This window comes from Mya arenaria, chromosome 15 (genome assembly GCF_026914265.1).
Source record: "Mya arenaria isolate MELC-2E11 chromosome 15, ASM2691426v1".
Taxonomy (NCBI): Eukaryota; Metazoa; Mollusca; class Bivalvia; order Myida; family Myidae; genus Mya; species Mya arenaria.
In genome coordinates, this window is record NC_069136.1 from 52,481,754 (window position 1) to 52,503,490 (window position 21,737).

General features: G+C 34.0%; 1 protein-coding gene across 2 annotated transcripts in view; it reads left to right on the plus strand.

Moving 5' to 3' along the window:
- LOC128220662 (uncharacterized) overlaps window positions 1-20,407 on the plus strand; it is a 122,549-nt gene extending 102,142 nt beyond the window's left edge. For both annotated transcript variants that reach the window (XM_052929150.1, XM_052929151.1), the window contains exons 14-23: window positions 1,062-1,233; window positions 1,652-1,856; window positions 7,526-7,630; window positions 8,671-8,904; window positions 10,007-10,399; window positions 12,756-12,878; window positions 13,561-14,695; window positions 15,046-15,985; window positions 17,500-17,635; window positions 18,232-20,407. In XM_052929150.1, coding sequence (XP_052785110.1) covers window positions 1,062-1,233; window positions 1,652-1,856; window positions 7,526-7,630; window positions 8,671-8,904; window positions 10,007-10,399; window positions 12,756-12,878; window positions 13,561-14,695; window positions 15,046-15,985; window positions 17,500-17,635; window positions 18,232-18,554 — 3,766 coding nt within the window. In that variant the 3' untranslated portion in view covers window positions 18,555-20,407. The remainder of the gene's footprint in view (window positions 1-1,061; window positions 1,234-1,651; window positions 1,857-7,525; window positions 7,631-8,670; window positions 8,905-10,006; window positions 10,400-12,755; window positions 12,879-13,560; window positions 14,696-15,045; window positions 15,986-17,499; window positions 17,636-18,231) is intronic.
- The last annotated feature ends 1,330 nt before the right edge of the window (window positions 20,408-21,737 follow it).

Here is a 21,737-nt window from a genome sequence, read left to right on the forward strand (position 1 = left end):
AAGTGCTTATAATAAAATGTAATATAGAGAAAAACACTATAATGATAAGCTTATGCTTTCGTTTCCTTCCATTTCAGTATACGATACTTGTAAATTCTTTTGTGGATATTTTAATAATGTTGATTTAATTACAGTAAAAATCCTATTAGTCTAGTCCTTAGAGGTATTTGTGTGCATTTTTTGTCCAGAGCGTTTCTTGGTATATTTGTGTCGGGGGATGTCTGAAGTTCATTTTTAGCGAGGGTGGACAGCTGGCATCCCCCAGGTTACCATGGTAACCAAGACAACATCCAAAATGGCCGCCGTTTTCTTAGCACATGACTTGTCTTACAATATTTATTATTATTATTTAACACAAACATATATTGACTTAAAATGTTTGAAGTAAGTTATGTAGATATGCTAAGCTTTCTAACACACTGACCATCATGGTCAGTCAAGGTCAAGGTCATTTCATGGTCGAAATGTTAAAAAGTGCTAAAAATTTAGTTATTTACCTCAAATTGTATTTAAGAATTTACAAATTAATAAAATCTTCCATTCAAAGTGCATAGTTCTGTAACATGTAATAATTCCTATCATAAATATCATGTGCTAAGAAAACTGCGGCCATCTTGGCTGTTGTCTTGGTTACCATGGTAATCTGGGGGATGCCAGCTGTCCACCCTCGCTAAAAATGAACTTCAGACATCCCCTGACACAAATATACCAAGAAACGCTCTGGACAAAAAATGCACACAAATACCTCAAGGGACTGTACAATATATGCGACCACCCCGTTTTTACGACCAACCGGCTAATGACACTGATTTTTTTTAGACCGGATATTTTTACTCTATATTTCTAATTGAAATTCAATGGTTGTTAAATCTGAAAAAACGGGCACCCTGTTATATAGTAGTACACTTAATCCAGTCCTTTTTGATTTATCACATGTTTAATTGATCCGTTAATGCAACTGCAGAAAATTGTTGATAGGTGCCATACATGTCTGTGTTCACACCTCGATTGACACACTATACAAAGAAGTTTACAACACTCAACATTATTGCTTTCAACAGGCACCCATTACCTGACTACTATGAACTGACAATGCAGCTTGGGAAATACCTCTCATACATGGCGCGAGAGATTGTCTGTGACTCCCAGAATTCCTCACTCTACCCGTGTCCCCCAGGTTATAACGATGGGGACAAATATGTACTACAGGCTTTCAGTATGCCGTGTCGTAAGGTAAGAATTTAATTGTAACAAAGTAATTGAGAGATTTGGCATCAACGTTGAGACATCATCAGCCGCTGACTACATTATTAAGTCGTTATTCCAGGTTACAAGTCCTGTGCTCTGATCATGACGTGCACACACCAGTGGATCAAAGAAGATTAATATAAATGCAATCGCATATATAACCCTTCCATTTTAAATATACAAAAAAACACACTCAAACTCCCACTTCCAAAATAAGTTTACTCTCTTGTTTTCTATATCTGGCAGAGTTAAACAGCTTTTTTTTGACTGCCTTTTTTAATCTGATATCTTAATCTATATATTCTTAAACCTTTTTTTGTTTAAATGAGGTTATCAAATTATAGCTCATAATTATGATGGAATTCATTTAACTTATAACACCCAAATGCTTTTCTATTTTTAGCTCAATACCAGTAGGGACCATGTCAATTTTGGAAACCCTCTGAGCAAGTCCAACACAATTCTCTGCCCTGGAAATAGTGAGCTTGCCCGAGATATCTTCCAAAAGCTGTATGACGGCCCGGCATTTCATACCTTCCCCAGTGAAGAGTGTAAGCGTTATGAAGAAACGTGCGGAAGATGTCTGATGAACAAAGCATGCTTTAGAGGTGAGTTTATAGCTTTAAAGCTGCACTCCAACAAATTGACAGTTTTGACCGTTTTTATTTTTTTGTCTCAGAATCAGCTCATTTTGGCATCAGTGCCTTCAATTCAGTTAGATAAGATAACTCACAATAAAAAAGATCTCAATTGTTTGGTAAACTTCTGAAAATTGTATTTTCCTTCAGCTGTCAGCCATAAAACATCAATTTTCAAATGTAATTATGAAAAGTGTGATTGCTCTTTTGTCAGCAGTCTTATATCACTGGTTTCCACACATTTACACAAAATTTGGCTCATTTGAAGACAAAAAAAAAGTTGTCTAAACTATCAATCTGTGAGTGCAGCTTTAATGCTCAACTTTTTCATCTCCCATCAGTCATTTAAACACTCTTAATAAAATTGATATTAATGGCCTAGCCATATATGTTTTTTGTTATGGGCACAACCATTTTGAATGTTACAATTAGCAACTAAAAATGTCTGCGCAGATATAAAAAAAAAAAATCGTTTTTTTTTGTTTAAATGATAAAATAGCTTGCTTTCCTTATGGATTTAAGAACAATCAATAGCTGAATGAGTTTGTTTTATTTCAGTCTATAGTTATCGTATGTTGTTTTCAATCCAATTTCTCTGTTTATTGGGACCTACACATTATATTTCAATATTATTTCCACCAAAGTCTGATTTCAAAGCTCACTTACATAACAGTCAATGACAACAAATCTCCTCTACAAAGTTGTTTATAATAAAACTGAAATGACAAAAATAGAAGCTTCATCTGTAAATCCATTCAGAATTTTTGTGAAGAAAAAATTGTGATGCAGTATTGCAAAAAGATATTCTCCAAAATTGCAGAATTTTTATTATTCTGGTTAAAACAGAAGAAGATACATTCAAAACTACTGTAATCGACTGACGGTTTAAGCCATCATGGGTCAGTGTGTGCAGAACACTTTTTATTACAGGAACCAAGAAAGCATAAAGCATTCTCAAAGCAGGTGCAAATCTTGAATTATGTGTCTGGGAGAAGTTGTAAGAACCCATTGGCCAAATGTATTAATCATCGGTCAGTAGGGTTACAAGGTACTTATTGACATTTGACCATGTAGAGGATATTATATCTAAGTCTGCACAAATATGGTATACTCTGGTCAGGTCAAAAAGCATTAAAGAGGAAATCCAAGCCATGGAGAATGTCAATACTGGACACTATTTCTTCGGTATTGGAGGCTTAGAAGAGCATAAATCTAGTGCTAGTCTTGTTAAATGTAGTAGCAGTTTTAGGTACAAAGCTTTTGCCGAGATTTGTTATCATTGTGTCATAGGAGTTTTTTAGTTTGTCTCTTTTGCAAAGAAAGTTGATGTATTGCCATTATAGCCATGGCATTGTTGCCCATAACGTAAAACTGTTTATGATATTCAAATAGAACTTGGTACACAATTGTTGCCAGAGTACGGCAAGGCTTGAAACTCTTGCTTTAATCATTGCTGGATGATTTCCCCTTTTTGACTGAAATACAACAGACTAGGTTTGGCATTAACTCCACAGTTTCGTTTCCGCCTGCTCCTCCTTATTTATGCCGCATTTTATTTACCCAAGTAAAAATGTTGAATTAGGGTCTGTATTTTGGTATCGGTTCGGTACTGTCTGGGAATGGTGTTTATTCATACCAGCCGTTGTCGATGTAAATATTCACATGTATAAAAGGAGAATTGTTACGATTGTGTGCATAGTTCGTGGTTTGCCTAGAAACACATGTTTATGGGCCCTTATGTAAATAAAATTAGAGTATGAACCCATATTCAATGGTGAAACAGTCATCTAAGAAAAACAAAAAAAAAATGTTTCTCCCCGCCCCCATTTAAAATATACAGTTAACAGTTTATTCCCAAATACATCTAGACAAAATGCCCATGCGTATACATAATATGATTACGAAACATGTAATTCATATTCATATGATATTGTATATATTGCAAAACATATCACCATGAATGATTTTCTGGCTAAAAAGTCTTTCCATTTTGAAACTCCAGTCTGAAGCACAGAATCAAGACGTCATTGAATATCCATCATGAGGGTCCTGTGGTATAATAGACTGGCATAATCATCTGTCAAATCATGTTACAAACTCTTGTGACTGCAAGTAAATTTTATTACATACATCTATAGGGATTCAATGATGCAAGATGAGGAATGGCTGGTAGGAGTCATAGCTTAAATTGTCTAGCAGAATTTGTCTAGGACGTTCATCACTTGGGAAAAATGCATTGCCTTGCATGATTTGTTTAAACACATAGTTATGGCCTTGTCAAAAATTCATTTTTATGCGAGTTGCATCATTGTTGTGTCAAGAAAAGGATGCATTTCTTATCATGGTGTGCAGTAGGTTTTAAGTGAAAAACACTTCTGTTTTTTCCTTTAACAAAATAATAATCTACATAAAAATCAGGCTCTTTATACTGTGTATTAAATTTACAACGTTGCATTTTCAAAGATAGAGAGTATTGTCTTAACCGGTATTCTTTAGTACAGAAGAGGCCACATCGGCCAACTTTTAGTTTAGTTAGTTCCCTTCTTATAAAATTTTAGTGTAAATAAATAAAAGTAAACATAATTATATAAGGCTGTAGATAGAGGACTAAAACTACGAAGAAAAAGGTTAAACTTTGTGCTGTTGTAGTCATCATCATGATCGTCATGATTTTTTTTAAACTTGCCAATAACTTAAGAAAATGACAGTGAATTACAAGAAACTTGGTACACATCCTCACATTGGCAAGACACACACTTTATATGAAGCAAATATCATAACAAATATCATAACTTTAGCTAAATATTTGGACCATAAATAGAATTAAATACCCAATGACAAAAAAAGACAAAGTGACCAGTAATTAACTTCCACTCACAATGCTACAATAGTAGGCATCCACTCACAATGCTACAATAGTAGGCATCCACTTTCAATGCTACAATAGTAAGCATACTATAAGCCTGAATTCCGAATGGCCAGTTATTGTATCTGGTAAACTGACATGACCACATCAGGGATTACTTTATATAAGGAGTTGTTTATTGTTAAAATATTGAGTATAATACAGCCAGCTGTAATGCCCACACACAATTTTCAGACAAGAAATGAAGACAACTTGATTAGAATTTTTGCTGTTTTCATCTCCTTAGATTTACGTAATGCTTTCTATGTCATCAGCCTCTAGTAAATTTATTTGGAATGAGCAGCATTGAAGGTCTTAATTTTCCTTGGAGTATCATCAAAAGTTAAAATCGGCAAATCTTGCGTTCCATTTTCCCCTCAGCTAATGTATGGAGGGGAATTTTTAACTCATTCACTGTTTTTATTTGTCAGCAATTTTCCAGACAATTCATCTTATCCATTTTAGAACAACCAGTTTTTCAGTTCTCTGTTTAAATTGAGAAAAACAATATTGTCATATCTTTCAGGTTTCATCAGTATCTCGCAAAAACATAAATCTTTGTTAAAGGGTATCACATCCATTTCACTGCACTGTCACTGTCCAGGAAGGCCCTATTAATTTCATATAATGTTAAAGGGTATCACATCCATTTCACTGCATTGTCACTGTCCAGGAAGGCCCTATTAATTTCATATAATGTTAAAGGGTATCACATCCATTTCACTGCACTGTCACTGTCCAGGAAGGCCCTATTAATTTCATACAATGTTAAGGGTATCACATCCATTTCACTGCACTGTCACTGTCCAGGAAGGCCCTATTAATTTCATACAATGTTAAAGGGTATCACATCCATTTCACTGCACTGTCACTGTCCAGGAAGGCCCTATTAATTTCATACAATGTTAAAGGGTATCACATCCATTTCACTGCACTGTCACTGTCCAGGAAGGCCCTATTAATTTCATATAATGTTAAAGGGTATCACATCCATTTCACTGCACTGTCACTGTCCAGGAAGGCCCTATTAATTTCATACAATGTTAAAGGGTATCACATCCATTTCACTGCACTGTCACTGTCCAGGAAGGCCCTATTAATTTCATACAATGTTAAAGGGTATCACATCCATTTCACTGCACTGTCACTGTCCAGGAAGGCCTTATTAATTTCATATAATGTTAAAGGGTATCACATCCATTTCACTGCATTGTCACTGTCCTGGAAGGCCTTATTAATTTCATACAATGTTAAAGGGTATCACATCCATTTCACTGCATTGTCACTGTCCTGGAAGGCCTTATTAATTTCATATAATGTTAAAGGGTATCACATCCATTTCACTGCATTGTCACTGTCCTGGAAGGCCTTATTAATTTCATACAATGTTAAAGGGTATCACATCCATTTCACTGCATTGTCACTGTCCTGGAAGGCCCTATTAATTTCATATAATGTTAAAGGGTATCACATCCATTTCACTGCATTGTCACTGTCCTGGAAGGCCTTATTAATTTCATACAATGTTAAAGGGTATCACATCCATTTCACTGCATTGTCACTGTCCTGGAAGGCCCTATTAATTTCATATAATGTTAAAGGGTATCACATCCATTTCACTGCATTGTCACTGTCCTGGAAGGCCTTATTAATTTCATACAATGTTAAAGGGTATCACATCCATTTCACTGCACTGTCACTGTCCTGGAAGGCCTTATTAATTTCATATAATGTTAAAGGGTATCACATCCATTTCACTGCATTGTCACTGTCCTGGAAGGCCTTATTAATTTCATATAATGTTAAAGGGTATCACATCCATTTCACTGCATTGTCACTGTCCAGGAAGGCCCTATTAATTTCATATAATGTTAAAGGGTATCACATCCATTTCACTGCATTGTCACTGTCCTGGAAGGCCTTATTAATTTCATACAATGTTAAAGGGTATCACATCCATTTCACTGCACTGTCACTGTCCAGGAAGGCCTTATTAATTTCATACAATGTTAAAGGGTATCACATCCATTTCACTGCATTGTCACTGTCCAGGAAGGCCTTATTAATTTCATACAATGTTAAAGGGTATCACATCCATTTCACTGCACTGTCACTGTCCTGGAAGGCCTTATTAATTTCATACAATGTTAAAGGGTATCACATCCATTTCACTGCACTGTCACTGTCCTGGAAGGCCTTATTAATTTCATATAATGTTAAAGGGTATCACATCCATTTCACTGCATTGTCACTGTCCAGGAAGGCCTTATTAATTTCATATAATGTTAAAGGGTATCACATCCATTTCACTGCATTGTCACTGTCCAGGAAGGCCTTATTAATTTCATATAATGTTAAAGGGTATCACATCCATTTCACTGCATTGTCACTGTCCAGGAAGGCCCTATTAATTTCATATAATGTTAAAGGGTATCACATCCATTTCACTGCACTGTCACTGTCCAGGAAGGCCTTATTAATTTCATACAATGTTAAAGGGTATCACATCCATTTCACTGCATTGTCACTGTCCAGGAAGGCCTTATTAATTTCATACAATGTTAAAGGATATCACATCCATTTCACTGCATTGTCACTGTCCTGGAAGGCCATAATATTATTTATTTCACACATTTCTAACAGTGTCTCTCATCAATTTCACTGCACTGTTACTCTCCTGGAAGGCCAAATTCATTTTTTTTACAAAGTTACAGGGTCTCTCATCCATCTTCAGGTACCAATGCAACAGACTGCTGTAACCTGGAGTGTCACGGAAGATCTGAGTGCCAGCTGTACTACAGTGACACGTGTCCACCAGCAAAGATCGAGTGTGCCACAGGTATTTTATTGTAGTGGAATAAATAAGACATTATACTGAAATGTTTACACTATTAATGCATGTAACCTATATTGTTATGCAAGATCTGAGTGCAAACTGTACTACAGTAACACATGCCAATCTGTTAGGTAATAGTCTTTGTAGTGAAATGGAGAAGACTGGAGATGTTATGAGAGTAATGGAAAAGGTAACGGAGAAGGTAACATGTGTAGTAACGGAGAAGGTAACATGTCCGTAATGGAGAAGGTAGAATGTGGAGTAACAAAGAAGGTAACATGTCATTAATAAAAAAAGGTAACATGTGGGTAACGGAGAAGTGGGTAACGGAGATGGTTAAATGTGGGTAACGGAGAAGGTTACATGTGGGTTACGGAAAAGGTAACATGTGGGTAACGGAGAAGGTAACATATGAGTAACAAAGAACGTAACTTACATGTTGCATAACAGAGAAAGTAAAATGTGGGTAATGGAGAAGGTTACATGTGGGTAACAGAGAAGGTTACATGTGGGTAATAGAGAAGGTAACATGTGGGTAACGGAGAAGGTAATATGTGGGTAACAGAGAAGGTAACATGTGGGAAACGGAGAAGGTAACATGTGGGTAACGGAGAAGGTAATATGTGGGTAACAGAGAAGGTAACATGTGGGAAAGGAATAAGGTTACATGTGGGAAATGGAAAAGGTAACATGTGGGTAACGGAAAAGGTAATATGTGGGTTAGGGAGAAGGTAACATGTGGGAAATGGAGAAGGTAACATTTGGGTAATGGTGAAGGTAACATGTGGGTAACGGAGATGGTAACAATAATGCCGGTAATAGAGAAGGTAACATGTGGGTAATGGAGAAGGTTACATATAGGTAACGGTGAAGGTAACATGTGGGTAGCGGAGAAGGTAACATGTTGGTAACAGAGAAGGTAACTAATGGTAGAAGTGGTGAAGATTGTTAATATGAACGAAATAATGTTACATTGTAATGCAATTTAATTATTCTTTCAAGTTAAAAAAAATAAAATTGTAACCTCAAAACAAATGTTTCAGGCAATGTTCTGAAGTTTGGACTGATGTCGCGGTACCACAACATTAGGGACAAGTTTGCGTGTCATCTACAGCATAAGCCACCAGAGTTCTTGTACGAATTCTCGTACGAGCCCTTTATAAGTGGACTCAATATTTCGCTAGGAAGGCGGACTAAAAGGGTTGAATTTAAAAACTTTACTGACCATATGGATGGATACCTGAGTGAGGCGTTCTTAAGGGTGAACCATATAACTGGTGAGTTATTCTTTTTGTTTTAAAGAAGGAAATTTAAGCACTCATGATAGTGTCATAGTGCTGATGGTTTATGTAATCTGTGTTGTTGTCATCAGCCTTGATGTTGAAGGACGTGTGATTTGTCATGTGACCAGTGCTGGAAAAAAAACTTACACCCCCCATGTTACATGAGTCACGTGCAACAAAGCACCACTTCTTATTTCTTTTATTGTATGGTTTTTGAAAAGTATATTATGCAATTTCAATAAAGCGCAATCAGATATATAAGTATGCAAGAATTTTAATTAAAATTGAAAATAAACAATCATAAAAACGTGATTTTTAAAGGCTATTTAAAATTACTGCGCTTATTGACTTCACTGGTAAAAAACGTCCCACACGCTTTTTGGTGAAATGTACAAAAGTGCATTTTCTACGTCAATTTTTCCACAAATTGATAATTGTAGATATGCAAGAAAAAATATCAATTATGTTTTTCCGGTCCGGATAAAAAAAATTGACAAGCCTCGTTACCGGCTTATGCGCTTGCCCTCAGGTTGGATTTTTTTATCCGTACCGGAAACACATGATAGATTCTTATATTATTAAACAGTCATACCCTGTTGGCTCGAACTTGCTTGGCTTGATTTCCTCTTTCTAAACTTCATGTATGGAACCAATTTCTATATACATAGGGTTAGAATTCCTGTTTGGCAAGAATTTCTTGAGGTTGATGTATTTTCACTGGTCCCTGGGAGTTCAAGCCAATGGGGTCTGATTGTACCAGTAATTAAGTTATAACCTTGATATATATTTATAAAGCATTTAAAATAGTGGAATTGTTTCTTATAATTAACCTTCATGTATATTAATAAAGCATTTTAAATGTTCAAGGAATCTTCAAACAAGTTTTAAATGATCATACCAATAATTTATGTGAAGCGAATTCTTTTGTGGTACTTCTGTGTGAAGAAGAGCAAAAGATGTTATTCATTACTAACGAAATCTGTGTTAATATTATTTTTAAATTTCATGTTTGGCAAATTAACATATTCATTGGTTGAAAATTATGTATTATTGCATTGCAACTGTCAAAAATATATGTATACATGTTTATTTGCAGGGCGACAGTATGACAATGAGGTCATCTTAATTGGGTCATTCCGTTCCAATATGTCTGACTACGTAAATAACTACAGCCTACACAAGCTGAAAGATCCGTACGACTTCATACGAGGCGATTACAATATCTACCAAAACACTAACGGTTGGTTCACAAAGATACAGTTTGAGCGGCCGTTTTTGTATTCAACTCAGAAGTGGCAAGCAGATCGATGCCATAAAAATTTGTCACAGATAATTCCATCCCAGTCCATCTATGATGAATATGGGGAAGCAGTGCCGGGTGCACAGAAGAGAATGGAGCGTTCGTCGTACACAAGTTTTGACTCACCGGCTCACGTATACGAGGTCTTGTTGAAGGATACAGAGCCCAGAGTGGCCTTTAGTATTCCAGGTATTTAAACATGCAGTATTACTCCCAATAAAATTTTCTTCAATGAATTCAGATGTTTTAATTAAGGATTAAAATTCAACTTTTTGCATTTTATTGGGATATGGAATGCAATGGGGCTGTTCAAAATGGGTGGAGTCCGAAGGAAATATCTAAGCACTCACCAATCATTTAATATTTTTGTGTTTTTAGCTGTTCAATACTCTGATACAATCTTGTTATCAGTAATTAATATTTTCCATAAATGCATTATTTAGAAATTAGTTAAAGGTTTATGTATTGATTTTGAATAAGAGTGTCACTTTAACTGTTGTTCTGAAGAATGTTATTGTAAACAACATTGTTAATGTTATTGTTCTTATCTTTCAATTCTTGGCTGTTTTACGGACACACTTGTGAGAGTATTATAATCTAACAAGATTTTACACAACTGTTTCACAGTTACTACACAAACACTTGAGCACATCATAGAATATATTTATTTTAAAAATTAACCGTGAAGTCTTAGTAACATCATTGATTTTTAAGTTATGCAGCCATAAAACTTTAAGATATAAGTTTGAACTTTGGATAAGTAGTCCACAGGTTATGCTTAGTGTAATTAGCATATTTAAATAATATAATTCATTATCATTGGTCTTAGTAGTCAGTTTTGGATAAATATTGGCAAATCTAACATTACCACCAAACTAAAGAATTAACCAGGGCTGGTATTCAGTGTGTGTATACCACGTGATAAATTGCGTCATAAATGCTACGTCGGGAGGCAATATTTTGATTTGAAAAAATACTTTAAACAAAGATAGCTTCACTATTTCTTCACCATTTTAAATGAAACAAAGCGCAGTTTACGCCGCTCACGGAGCCCCACCTTCGGTCTTTTACCAGAATTTGATTGCGAGTTTAGTTTCTTAAAACACTTCGACAAACCTTTTCACAATATGGCCATCTGACTGAGCACTGTCAAAACATAATTTTGGAAACAGGTTTGTCGAAGTGTTTGATGAAACTAATGACCTCATCAAATTTCCGAAATGAAACAAATGCGGGGCTCTTTAAGCTTCTCCATAGACTGCCCTTTGTTTCATTTAAAATGGTGTTGTAAATGAAAAGTTATCTTTGATTCAAGTCCTCATTTTAAGCAAATGTTTGCCTTCCGACGCAGCATTTATGACATAATTTATCACGTGGTATACACACACTGGTATTGAATGCTGGTCTTAATTGGATCTAAGAACGATGTAGCTAATCGGAATACTGTTATTTATAACTGACCAATGAGAGTGAATGAAGTCAATGATGTATGGCCATAATATTGAATACCACTTCAGTTTTATACATTTAGCTGCTAAGCAGCCTTTACCTAACCACAGAAAAACTGTTGTATTGTTATCATTATTATTTAAATTCTTTTAATTTGTTTTGTTTACAACAGGTAAAGAATCATTTCTAAGTATTTCATATCAAATTTGTTAATTTGACGCATTCAGCAACTTCTTTGAAAACACTGCAACTAATGTAAGAAAAGTAAAAACTGTGCATAAATAAAAAAAAAATAGTTTTGAACTAAAGAATAAAAGATGGTGGTTTAACACATACAACAAAAAAATACAGAAAACAGGCATTTCGATTAATATAAAACCAATTTCAGCCATTTCTTGATAGCAGGTTTTAGGCTACTCCCCATGTAAAAAATATGACAAGTTAGCAGTTTGTTGATATTTACGGGAGATTTCTGGAGTTGGCTTTTTTGGAGTTGATTTATGTTGAAATGTTGATTTATGTTGAAATGCCATTAAATTATGCAGCGGGGAAAACCTGCCAACAGAAGACAGCAGAATTCACCAACCATAGCTTAAGCTGCACTCTCACAGATTGACCGTTACAATTGACAACTTTTATTATTTTTTTCTTGGAATTAGCCAGTATTTGCATAATTGTCTAGAAACCAGCAATATAGGACTGCTGACAAAAGAGCATATCACAGTTTTCATATTTACATTAAAAAATTAATGTTTTATGTCTAAAAGCGATACTAATGCTTTAAAAAAGATTTTGTCATAAAAACTTTAAAAAAAATTTAAAAAATTAACATGAAATAAAAACTGCAATTAGATCTTTTGTTAGCAGTCTTAAATCAATGGTTTCTAGACATTTATGCAAAAAATGGCTAATACCATGATAAAAAAAATCAAGAGTTGTCGAAACGGTCAATCTGTGAGAGTGCAGCTTTAAATCTTGATTAATTTCAGCTGTAAATTTTGCCAAAATATGAGGACATTGCTTTCTGGAAACAAGTGTATTATTATCCAAACATACTTGTATGATGGTACTGTTGAATTCTAATATTTTCTTGCAGAGAACGAGTCAATACTGTCACACTACAAGGATAGATATGGAGACTCGAAAATAAGACCGTGGACATTGCAAGGGGAAGTCACCTGGGATATGTACAAACAATTGTGGAACATTACAGTCAGAGGTAACCTCCCTTGCATATGAAAGAAGAATGGATAGTCCCATTTTCAGCCAATTTTACACCAAAATTGCTATCACGACTTTCCATTTTTGGATAGTTTGAAATGCGATTTCATTGTTATTATATAGGTGCTTAACTAGTCAGGCAAAACTGTTTGGTTAAAAATGGGGCCACAGGCCTTAAGCAGTAGTTGTGGAAATATATTTTTAAACAATATGTTATCGTTCAATGAAGAGAAAGTCCTGAAAAAATTCTGAAAGCATGAGTTCATTCTTAGACTTCAAGAATGTATTATTAAGAATTTTAGTAATAGGGCCTTAAAAAAAAGTGGTTCTGGCTCGGGTTACCTTACCATTTTTGTAGTCCTCTAATGATTACAATAACAATCTTACATAAAGCCTTATAAAAATGAAATAAAAACTGATAGCCTACCTACCCTGCCTGCTTTGAGACAAGATGTAATACTAACCAGACATTGTTTTTTGCCTAGTAATGAGCAATCGTGACTTAATGTTGGAAATGAAACTTATGTCAAACAACTTATAATTCTTATGGAATTTGTTTTAATTGTACTGTCATACTGGACAATATACAACTGAGTTATCATTACTGTAGTCTACATACTTTATAAATTGCATACATTTAAAAAGGTTTTCACTACTTTTAATGATATTGTATTTTCCAGGCTCGATTTCTCTATGCCCTGGAATATTCAGCGTGGAGGTATTTTTGGAGAACATCCATTCCCGATTGGCTGTTTACAATATGTTCGTAGACTGTCCACACAACTTCAGCACGACCTTTACACTGCGGTTGCGAACCATGAAACTAGTCGATGTTTTTATCGTAGTCATGAATGATACCTCAACCAGTCACAGACTGGTATTGTCTTCAATCCAACAACCCCAATTATTTGCACCTGCTGAAAATGAAGAAATTTCGAAAGAAATGACGGAAACTGGACCTTGGTTGATATTATTGGTGATTTTAGCAGTTTGTCTGACTGTGTCGCTCTTCTTGTTAATGTTTTATATTTACTGTAACAAACATAAGCCTAAGCCGCTAATGGCTGACCTACCTGTTCCAAAGCCAGATCTTGGACCTCAGATAACGCTGCTGCAACATATTGACAAATTTCAGGATAAGAGAATGTCTTGGAGAACTAAATGTATTATGTTCGTGTTGGGTGCTTTATATTTGACCTACGCCTTCATTTTCACATTTACTGCTTTGTTCGGTGTTTTCCATATCATTCAGGGATCAAGCATTAGTGAAGTGTCTGTCGCCACGAATGTCAGCACACATATACAAACAATTCTGCAAACTAATCTGGATAAGATTATTGACAATGAAAATACTCAAAAGGATGATATGTTAAAGAATATAAAATTAAGACTGACGGCATGTAATAACCATTTGAAGAAGTCATTGAATGAAAGTAAGAGCAACGACATAAACTCTGAACTCTCGAAAACCTTATCTGATATGTTTAAACATTCGGGAAAAGTGAATTCAAGACTGAACGATTTCTTCGCTAAGCAGGAAAATGTTTATGGAAGTGAAGTGGACAAGTTTTACAAGGAGTATAATAAAACACTGCATATAAATCTCAATAAACTGCAAAATACTTATGCACTGTATTTGAAATCTGTGGCGGAAAATAAGTGGTTTATTTTTCCGAAGCAGAGATTTATGCAACAACAGTTGTTAAGGGGACGTAGACTGACAAAGGTCACGGACGACTTGGCTGGATTTCTTCAGTGGCTAGAAATTGATAAAGTACAAGAGATCTTCGAAATTAAGGAAATCCTATTTCAGAGGTTGGTAATGAGCTTCATTAAACAAACATTAATTTGCAGCGATCTTACTATGATAAGGTTAAATACTAAAATATCTTATGAAAATTTCGTCAAGTTATAATAGTAAAAAATGAAGCTGACATAATTTGGATATAATTTGGTGTTCATGAAAAAAGGGGTTAAAAATGAATAAAAAAAATGATCAGCTTCTGCTTTTTTTTCCCCTTAAATTGGTGTTTTGTTAAAACTAAAAACCCATTTGAAAAAAAATAATTGTATATATACATTTCTCAAAGTACTACTCCTATAAACTTTTTTTGAATGTTACAAATAATTGTTTTTCATCTTGTTTTTACGTGTGATGTTTGCAGAGTTGTTCAGATGATGCCAAAATTGGACTTCTCCAAGCTTCTAAATGAATCTGATGCGGGAGAGGACCAAGCGTCTTTCAACCTTGAATTAAATGCAGCAGTCAACAAGTTTCAATTCACATACTCTAAACAAGAAAGTAGCTTGAACAAAATATACCTGACTAGAGACTTCTATGATACTGAAGATAACTATGAAAGCGTTGAAAACAAAAACACTTTGACTAATATTCGCGGTATAATATATCCAGTGTTTATAACTGTGTTTTTGCTATTAGATATGTGTTTAATAGCATACAGATTATCATGGATGACTAAGAGTATTCACTATTTTAAGAATGGATTAGAAGACAGAGTTCCATGTAATTCCATTACTAGAAAGATTTATTTCATTCTTACGGGAAGAGATATTCCGAAACCAGATACAAACTTTGATGACCCTTATGACCAGTTTAAAATGATGCAGAAGAAAAATTTCTGGAAAAATCGTCAGACTTATTTTTTGTATTGCCAGAGTCCACCAAGGAGAAGGGAAGAAATTTTGAATGAAATAATGGAAAAAGAAAGACTGGAGAACCCTAGGCAAGAAAATCCAGCAGATAAAAAGAATAGTTGTAGATTATGTGGAGAAAAAATACTCAAAACATTGTACGGAATGTTTTTATCTGCAGTATTTTGGAGATTAGTTTTAATGTGTGGATTTGTGTTAATTTTATGTTTGGTTGCTAAGGCAACCAATGACCTAGTTACAATGGAGTCGGCCATGTTTTTATTGGACACCAATGCGATGGTGCCAATTCTAGAACGCCAGTATGACATCAGCAGTGATGTCGTAAGCCAATATGGAGCCTACCTCAATGATTTTCTGACGGGGTACAAGCGCCACCTAGACGGGGAAGTTCAGCTGATTAACAACATCCTCATCAGTGTCGCTGAGAGACAGGTACAAAGATAAAAGCTCTTTTATATACAAATAAGACAATTATCTAATCAGCAGCTTGTCTGTTATTGAAAGAAAAAAGAAAAAGTGTGTTTAGATGTCATTGTCATCAGCATCGTTGTGAAAAAACTAACTTTGGCCATAACTCAAAACTAATTTAACTAAAACTTAGAACACATGTTGCCAGATACTCTGTAAACATGTATACAAAGTCCCTTAACCTTTGCTTCAATAATGGTTGAGCTTTACCCAATTTATATCGAGAAAAAAACAACCTTGTTGCTGTCATGCAAAATAATTTGTTGTATCTCGGAAACTGCAAATAAATTACTTTTTATATACCAATTTGAAAAATGTAAGTTGTCTGCATTTTGTCTTGACCATTTTCCATCCAATTTTTACCAAACTTTCTGCTTGGGCCTAAAAAAAAAATTGTTTGGTTAGGGTTACATCCTTTTCAAAAATAGGTAGGGTAGGTAGGCTTTTTTTTTTTTTTTTTTTTTTTTTTTTTATTAGGCTTTATATAAGAATGTCATTTTCATCATTGGAGAATGGTGTTAAAGTTACCTTCTATATAAGCAATTAAGGTTTTAAACTACATATTGAAAAGCAAAAAAAAAAAAGAAAACAATTTTTTTTTTTTTTTTTTTAGTTTTTCATTTTTTTTTAAAAACTGACTATAAAAACGTTAGGGTCGGCGCCTATTCCGTAGGTAGGGTCGGGTAACCCGAACCAAATGTATTTTTTTTTTAGGCCTTGTGGGTTTGATAGTTTTTAATACTTGACTCAATTAAAAGTGTTGTTTCTAATTCTACATGTAGTTACAAAAGTAAAACAATTATATAATATAACACTATGTAGACATTCCTATTTTTTAAATATTGAATTACAAATCAATTTTGTTGTATTAATTTAAGTTTAAATGTTTTCTCTTTTTTTCATCTGCATTGGAATTAGAAGTAGGCAAATATGACCAGTAAATGACGGGTGTAACCCTTTGTCTTTATTGAATAGCCAAGTAAAATGACTTTATATCATAAAACTGTATAATGTTTTTTTACAAGTTAAACAATGAACTGGGATAGGAAATGATCTTACATGTATCAGCGATATTAAATCAATACAGTAAGGCTAATCTAAGTGGACCAGAAACATTAATACTTGGTTATATACTTGGTTACAGACCACATTAGTTTATCCATAATGCACGTCTAGTGAACTAGTAGTGCACTAGAAGTGTACAAGGGTGTCAAAGTTTGATCTTAACAGTACTGTATATCATAACTATGTGTATGGACATAATGTGTCTTCTAAGTTTCCCCTTAATTACATGTTCTGATGAGTCCTTTGACCGGCATAACTTTTACTTTTCTGCCCTGCTTAGCCTAGAGATATATTTCTGGCCAGACTGAAATATTTGTTCATAATGTGTTATACCACTTGATAAATTGCAAAATATGATGTGTGTTAACAAAATTACTTTTTCAAAGTAATTGTTATTTTTGGTTTATTTTCAGAAACTGCTGTTGAATACTGTGATCTCTGATATGTGCAATCTGGCGGGAGGTGAGGAGTGTTACAAGGGCGTGGATTTAGTCACAATCGCCCTAACCTCGTGTAACTTTCTCCCCCTACACACAAACTTAAATACAGGTAATGTGAACTCAACTTTTAATGAGGTTTCAAGTTTTAAGTTATGATGCAGTGAAGTTTATGCCTCCAAAAAATGAACCTTTTACATTACAGATTTTAAAGAAACTACCTTTTTATCTTACTCCTTTCATGTACTTCATGGTGAATGTTTGTTGATGCAGACTGAAGGATGCATTATGCATCCTATTTTATGGAGACATCTTTTGAAACGTTGCAAAACTACATAAATTTTGTCAACTTTAATTTCTGTTACACTTTATTTACTTAGTCCTCCTTAAAAAATTTAGCGTTCAATTGTGCCTAATGTTCAGAGGTTTGTTCAAGTTAAAAATGTTGTAAACATCATCATTGTTCACTTTTAAATGCTCTGGAAAATGAATGGATAACTCCGCTGTATTTCTAACAAGATTTGAGACAAATGATTTAGTTGTACTTGTTTATATTTATCGAAAATAATTCATATTTAAAAGTTAACAACGATGTCATTAGCGTTGTAAACTTTAACAATGGCCCAATAACTTGTAAAAATGTAGTTCAATGAACTAATTAAAATATACTTAAATTATTTAATTATTGTAATCCTACATATGTTTCAGGTTTAAAAAGCTCTCTGTTCCTGGAAGCTGTTCAGCACGAGTTGTCCCCCTTGGTTACAAACATTAGAAGCATACTGTTCGGAACGATTTATCTTCTCCTGACATGTGCTTGCATGATGATTGTCTGTCAGATAGCTGCAAGGGTTATATACGTGTATCTAAGGAACTCAGACCATTTAAAACTGATCAAAATATATCAGCTACCTGGACAGTGTAGCGAATTGCAAGATATGCCACACTTTTCGAACGAGAATGAAAAATATGAAAACCAGTCGGTTATAGCAGAAAGCTTTGAAAGCGGTGTTTGTGATATGAATAATTGACTAAGAATGTGCGCATGCCGAAGATGAAGTGAAAGTTGAAATGTTTGATTGGTGCAGAACCGTTTTAGTCCAAACCTGTTTGTGTTCGATTTTTGAGAAATTTTAATAATTGTTGTTACTTGATGGAATTTGTTTGAAAATATCGCTGTTTTGAAGTAAAAAAATTAAATATAGTATTTCATATGTATATATGTATTTGGAACATGCACTTTTTGAAGTTAACCTTTGAAAAATTCACTTTTATTCCTTACCATGATAAAAATTACATATTTTAAGTAAATATTACTTTTCTGACATTTGTACTATTTTTCTCAGTTTTTTCTTTATTACATAATAACGGAACAATTGTCCTAATGGAAACAGCATCCAGATCCATCCCAGAAATGAGTTATTTTAGTGTTGTTTTGTTCCAAGAGAGCAATATTGTAACATGTTGTTATAAACTGATTATATCGGTGTATATATCCCATTTAATGATCAAGAGAATATTTAGTTATATTTCATGGATGGCATAGCCGCAAGTTACTGTTAGTGTTAATGAGGTGAAATATATTGTGATATTACACTGACACAAACAATTTTTTATTGTATTATATGTTTAAAAAAGGATTTTAAATGAGTTAATTGTAGTTTTTCTGAAAAGCGTGCCAAATTGTATGGCACGTAATGTCATTTCAGAAGTGAAGTTGTGGAATTTGTGTCCAGGCCCTGTGGGCGCTGACATTTGATTTGGAATTTAAAGCGGGCTATAATAATAAAAAAAAGTGAAAAGTATCAAAATGTTATTTCACTGTTTGAAATATTGAAATATCATTTTTATTTCACTGATAGAGCTCTATAAACCACCAGAAAGCATATACCGATAGTAAAAAGTGGTATTTACTGTGACAAAGTTGATGTGAATATCAATTTTTGTTGTCAATAGAATGGGATATAAACTGATATCACAAGTCTGTTACTGTTGCTTTTAGTAGTAATCTCCCTTGATTAACCTTTGGCTGTACAAAAAGTCATGAATAAAGTCCAAAAAATTTATTTTATAAAAATATGTCACTGTGGTTAATTTTATTTCCAGTCGCTTATTTAATCATACCATACAAAAAAAGTCATGGAATACATTCACATTCTGTAACATGCATGCATGGCCCATGTTTGCAAATTCACAATTTTGATGCAGAAAATAATACTCTGAACACAACTTTAAGTTAAAAATATAACAATTGATGTTAATAATTGTGATTTTTCATTTTTTTACTTTTTCAAAATGTGGGAGAAATTTCCAACAAAAATTGTTGGGCTGATTTCCCAATTGGAAAATCGAAATGTCAATGGGAAGGCCTTTTTACCATTGGATTTTCACTGCAAAAGTTTACTTTTAATATAAAATTATCATATTTCTAAATAAAATATGAGGAATCAAAAATATGTTTTATTTGTATAACAGAACATATTCCAATGATACAAAAATATGAAACATCAGTTGGAAATCAAAGAAAATAAGTTTGCCAAAATTCCGGATTTGCAAACTTAATCCGGATGCTGTTCAACATACTTTCAAATTGCCCCTCCTGTCCAAGATGCTACCATTGGCGGCCATAACCACATTCTGTGATGGCTCTAGTTTCTACTGACTCATGCTTTAATTACAAGTGTATATTATAGCATTTGTATATCTATTCTTTAATTGCAGTTACTGTAATTTAGCTTTATGATTTTATACTTTACAAATTTGAAATAATTCACACATATTGCATATTTCAATGTATTATGCATGTTAATTATCAGTTGTTCACAACAAATACAGTGTTTCATGTTGTATGTACTAGTGACTGTTTCAATAAAATTTAAACTACGGAAGTTTTTTTCTTCACAATTATCTTGAGTCATCTTCATTATAGCACGTCATACATTGATGCATGTACAAACCACAGGTGCTCGTCACATTGCCTGGATACAGTAATACATACTTATTTAATATTTTCTTATTTTTTTAATTTTTTTTATTATTATTATTTATTTATTTTGGTCAAGATAGTGAATGGTAACTTTCTTAATATACAGTCGAACCTCATTAGCTCGAATTCCTCGTTGGCTCGAATTCCTCGTTGGCTCGAATTCCTCGTTGGCTCGAATTCCTCGTTGGCTTGAACTTGATGTAAAGGATCGATTTCTTGATATTGAACGTTAGCAATCCTGCTTGGCTTGAATTTTCCGAGGCTCGATGTATTTTCGCTGGTCCCTGTGTCACGTAACAGAGTTACGTATAGAATGTGACGTAATACGTTATATTTAAGATATAATTAAGATTTAATTAAATGGATATGTGTCTACATACTGTATGTTTAGTAATGTAGGGCATATTTGATTGACATTTGAATATGACAATGGTTGACAGCCGACCTGGTACAAATGTACAAAATGGTCATGTTAATTACAAAAACGTGTATTCCTTGGGTTGTAAAGCTGTCATATTCAGACCACAAATTAGTATAAGAGAAATGATTTTGGATGTAAAAAGACAGAGTTGGGTTAGGCAAGGCAAGGAACGCGGCCTTGGGTCCTTAATGGACGGCAGTTAGGATGTGGGATTACCTTAAATGTCATGCTGTCATTATATACTGATTATTATACTTAGAAAGAACGTGGAACAATAAAGACTTAGAACACTTGAACAGTTGTTGGTTGGTTACTGAACGAACTATCACGAAAGTTAAGTGAACGGTAGCATTACGTGACATCTGGGAGTTCCAGCCTGCATGTCTATATATATTATTTTGAACTCTCATGCGCTGCGAGATTTTATTGTTTTTTTAGGTCGGTGGCAATAGTCAAGAATATATTTTTAATTATGACAAAACTCATGCCTGTAAAGCATTAAAGCTGCACTCTCACAGATTGACCGTTTTGACAACTTTTTTTTTTTTTTTTTGTCTTGGAATTAGCCAATTTGTGCGTAAATGTCTGTTAACCAATCAGACGAGTCTGCTGACAAAAGATCAGATCGCAGTGTTTCATATTTAAGTTCGAAATTTGATGTTGTATGGCTTAAAGCATTACTAACGCTGTACGAAAAATGATTTAATTCGGCTTTTTTTCCAAACAATTGAGATCTGTTCTATTGTGAGTTATCTTATATGACTGTTTTGAAGGCAAACATGTAGTTACCAAAATCAGCTGATTTAG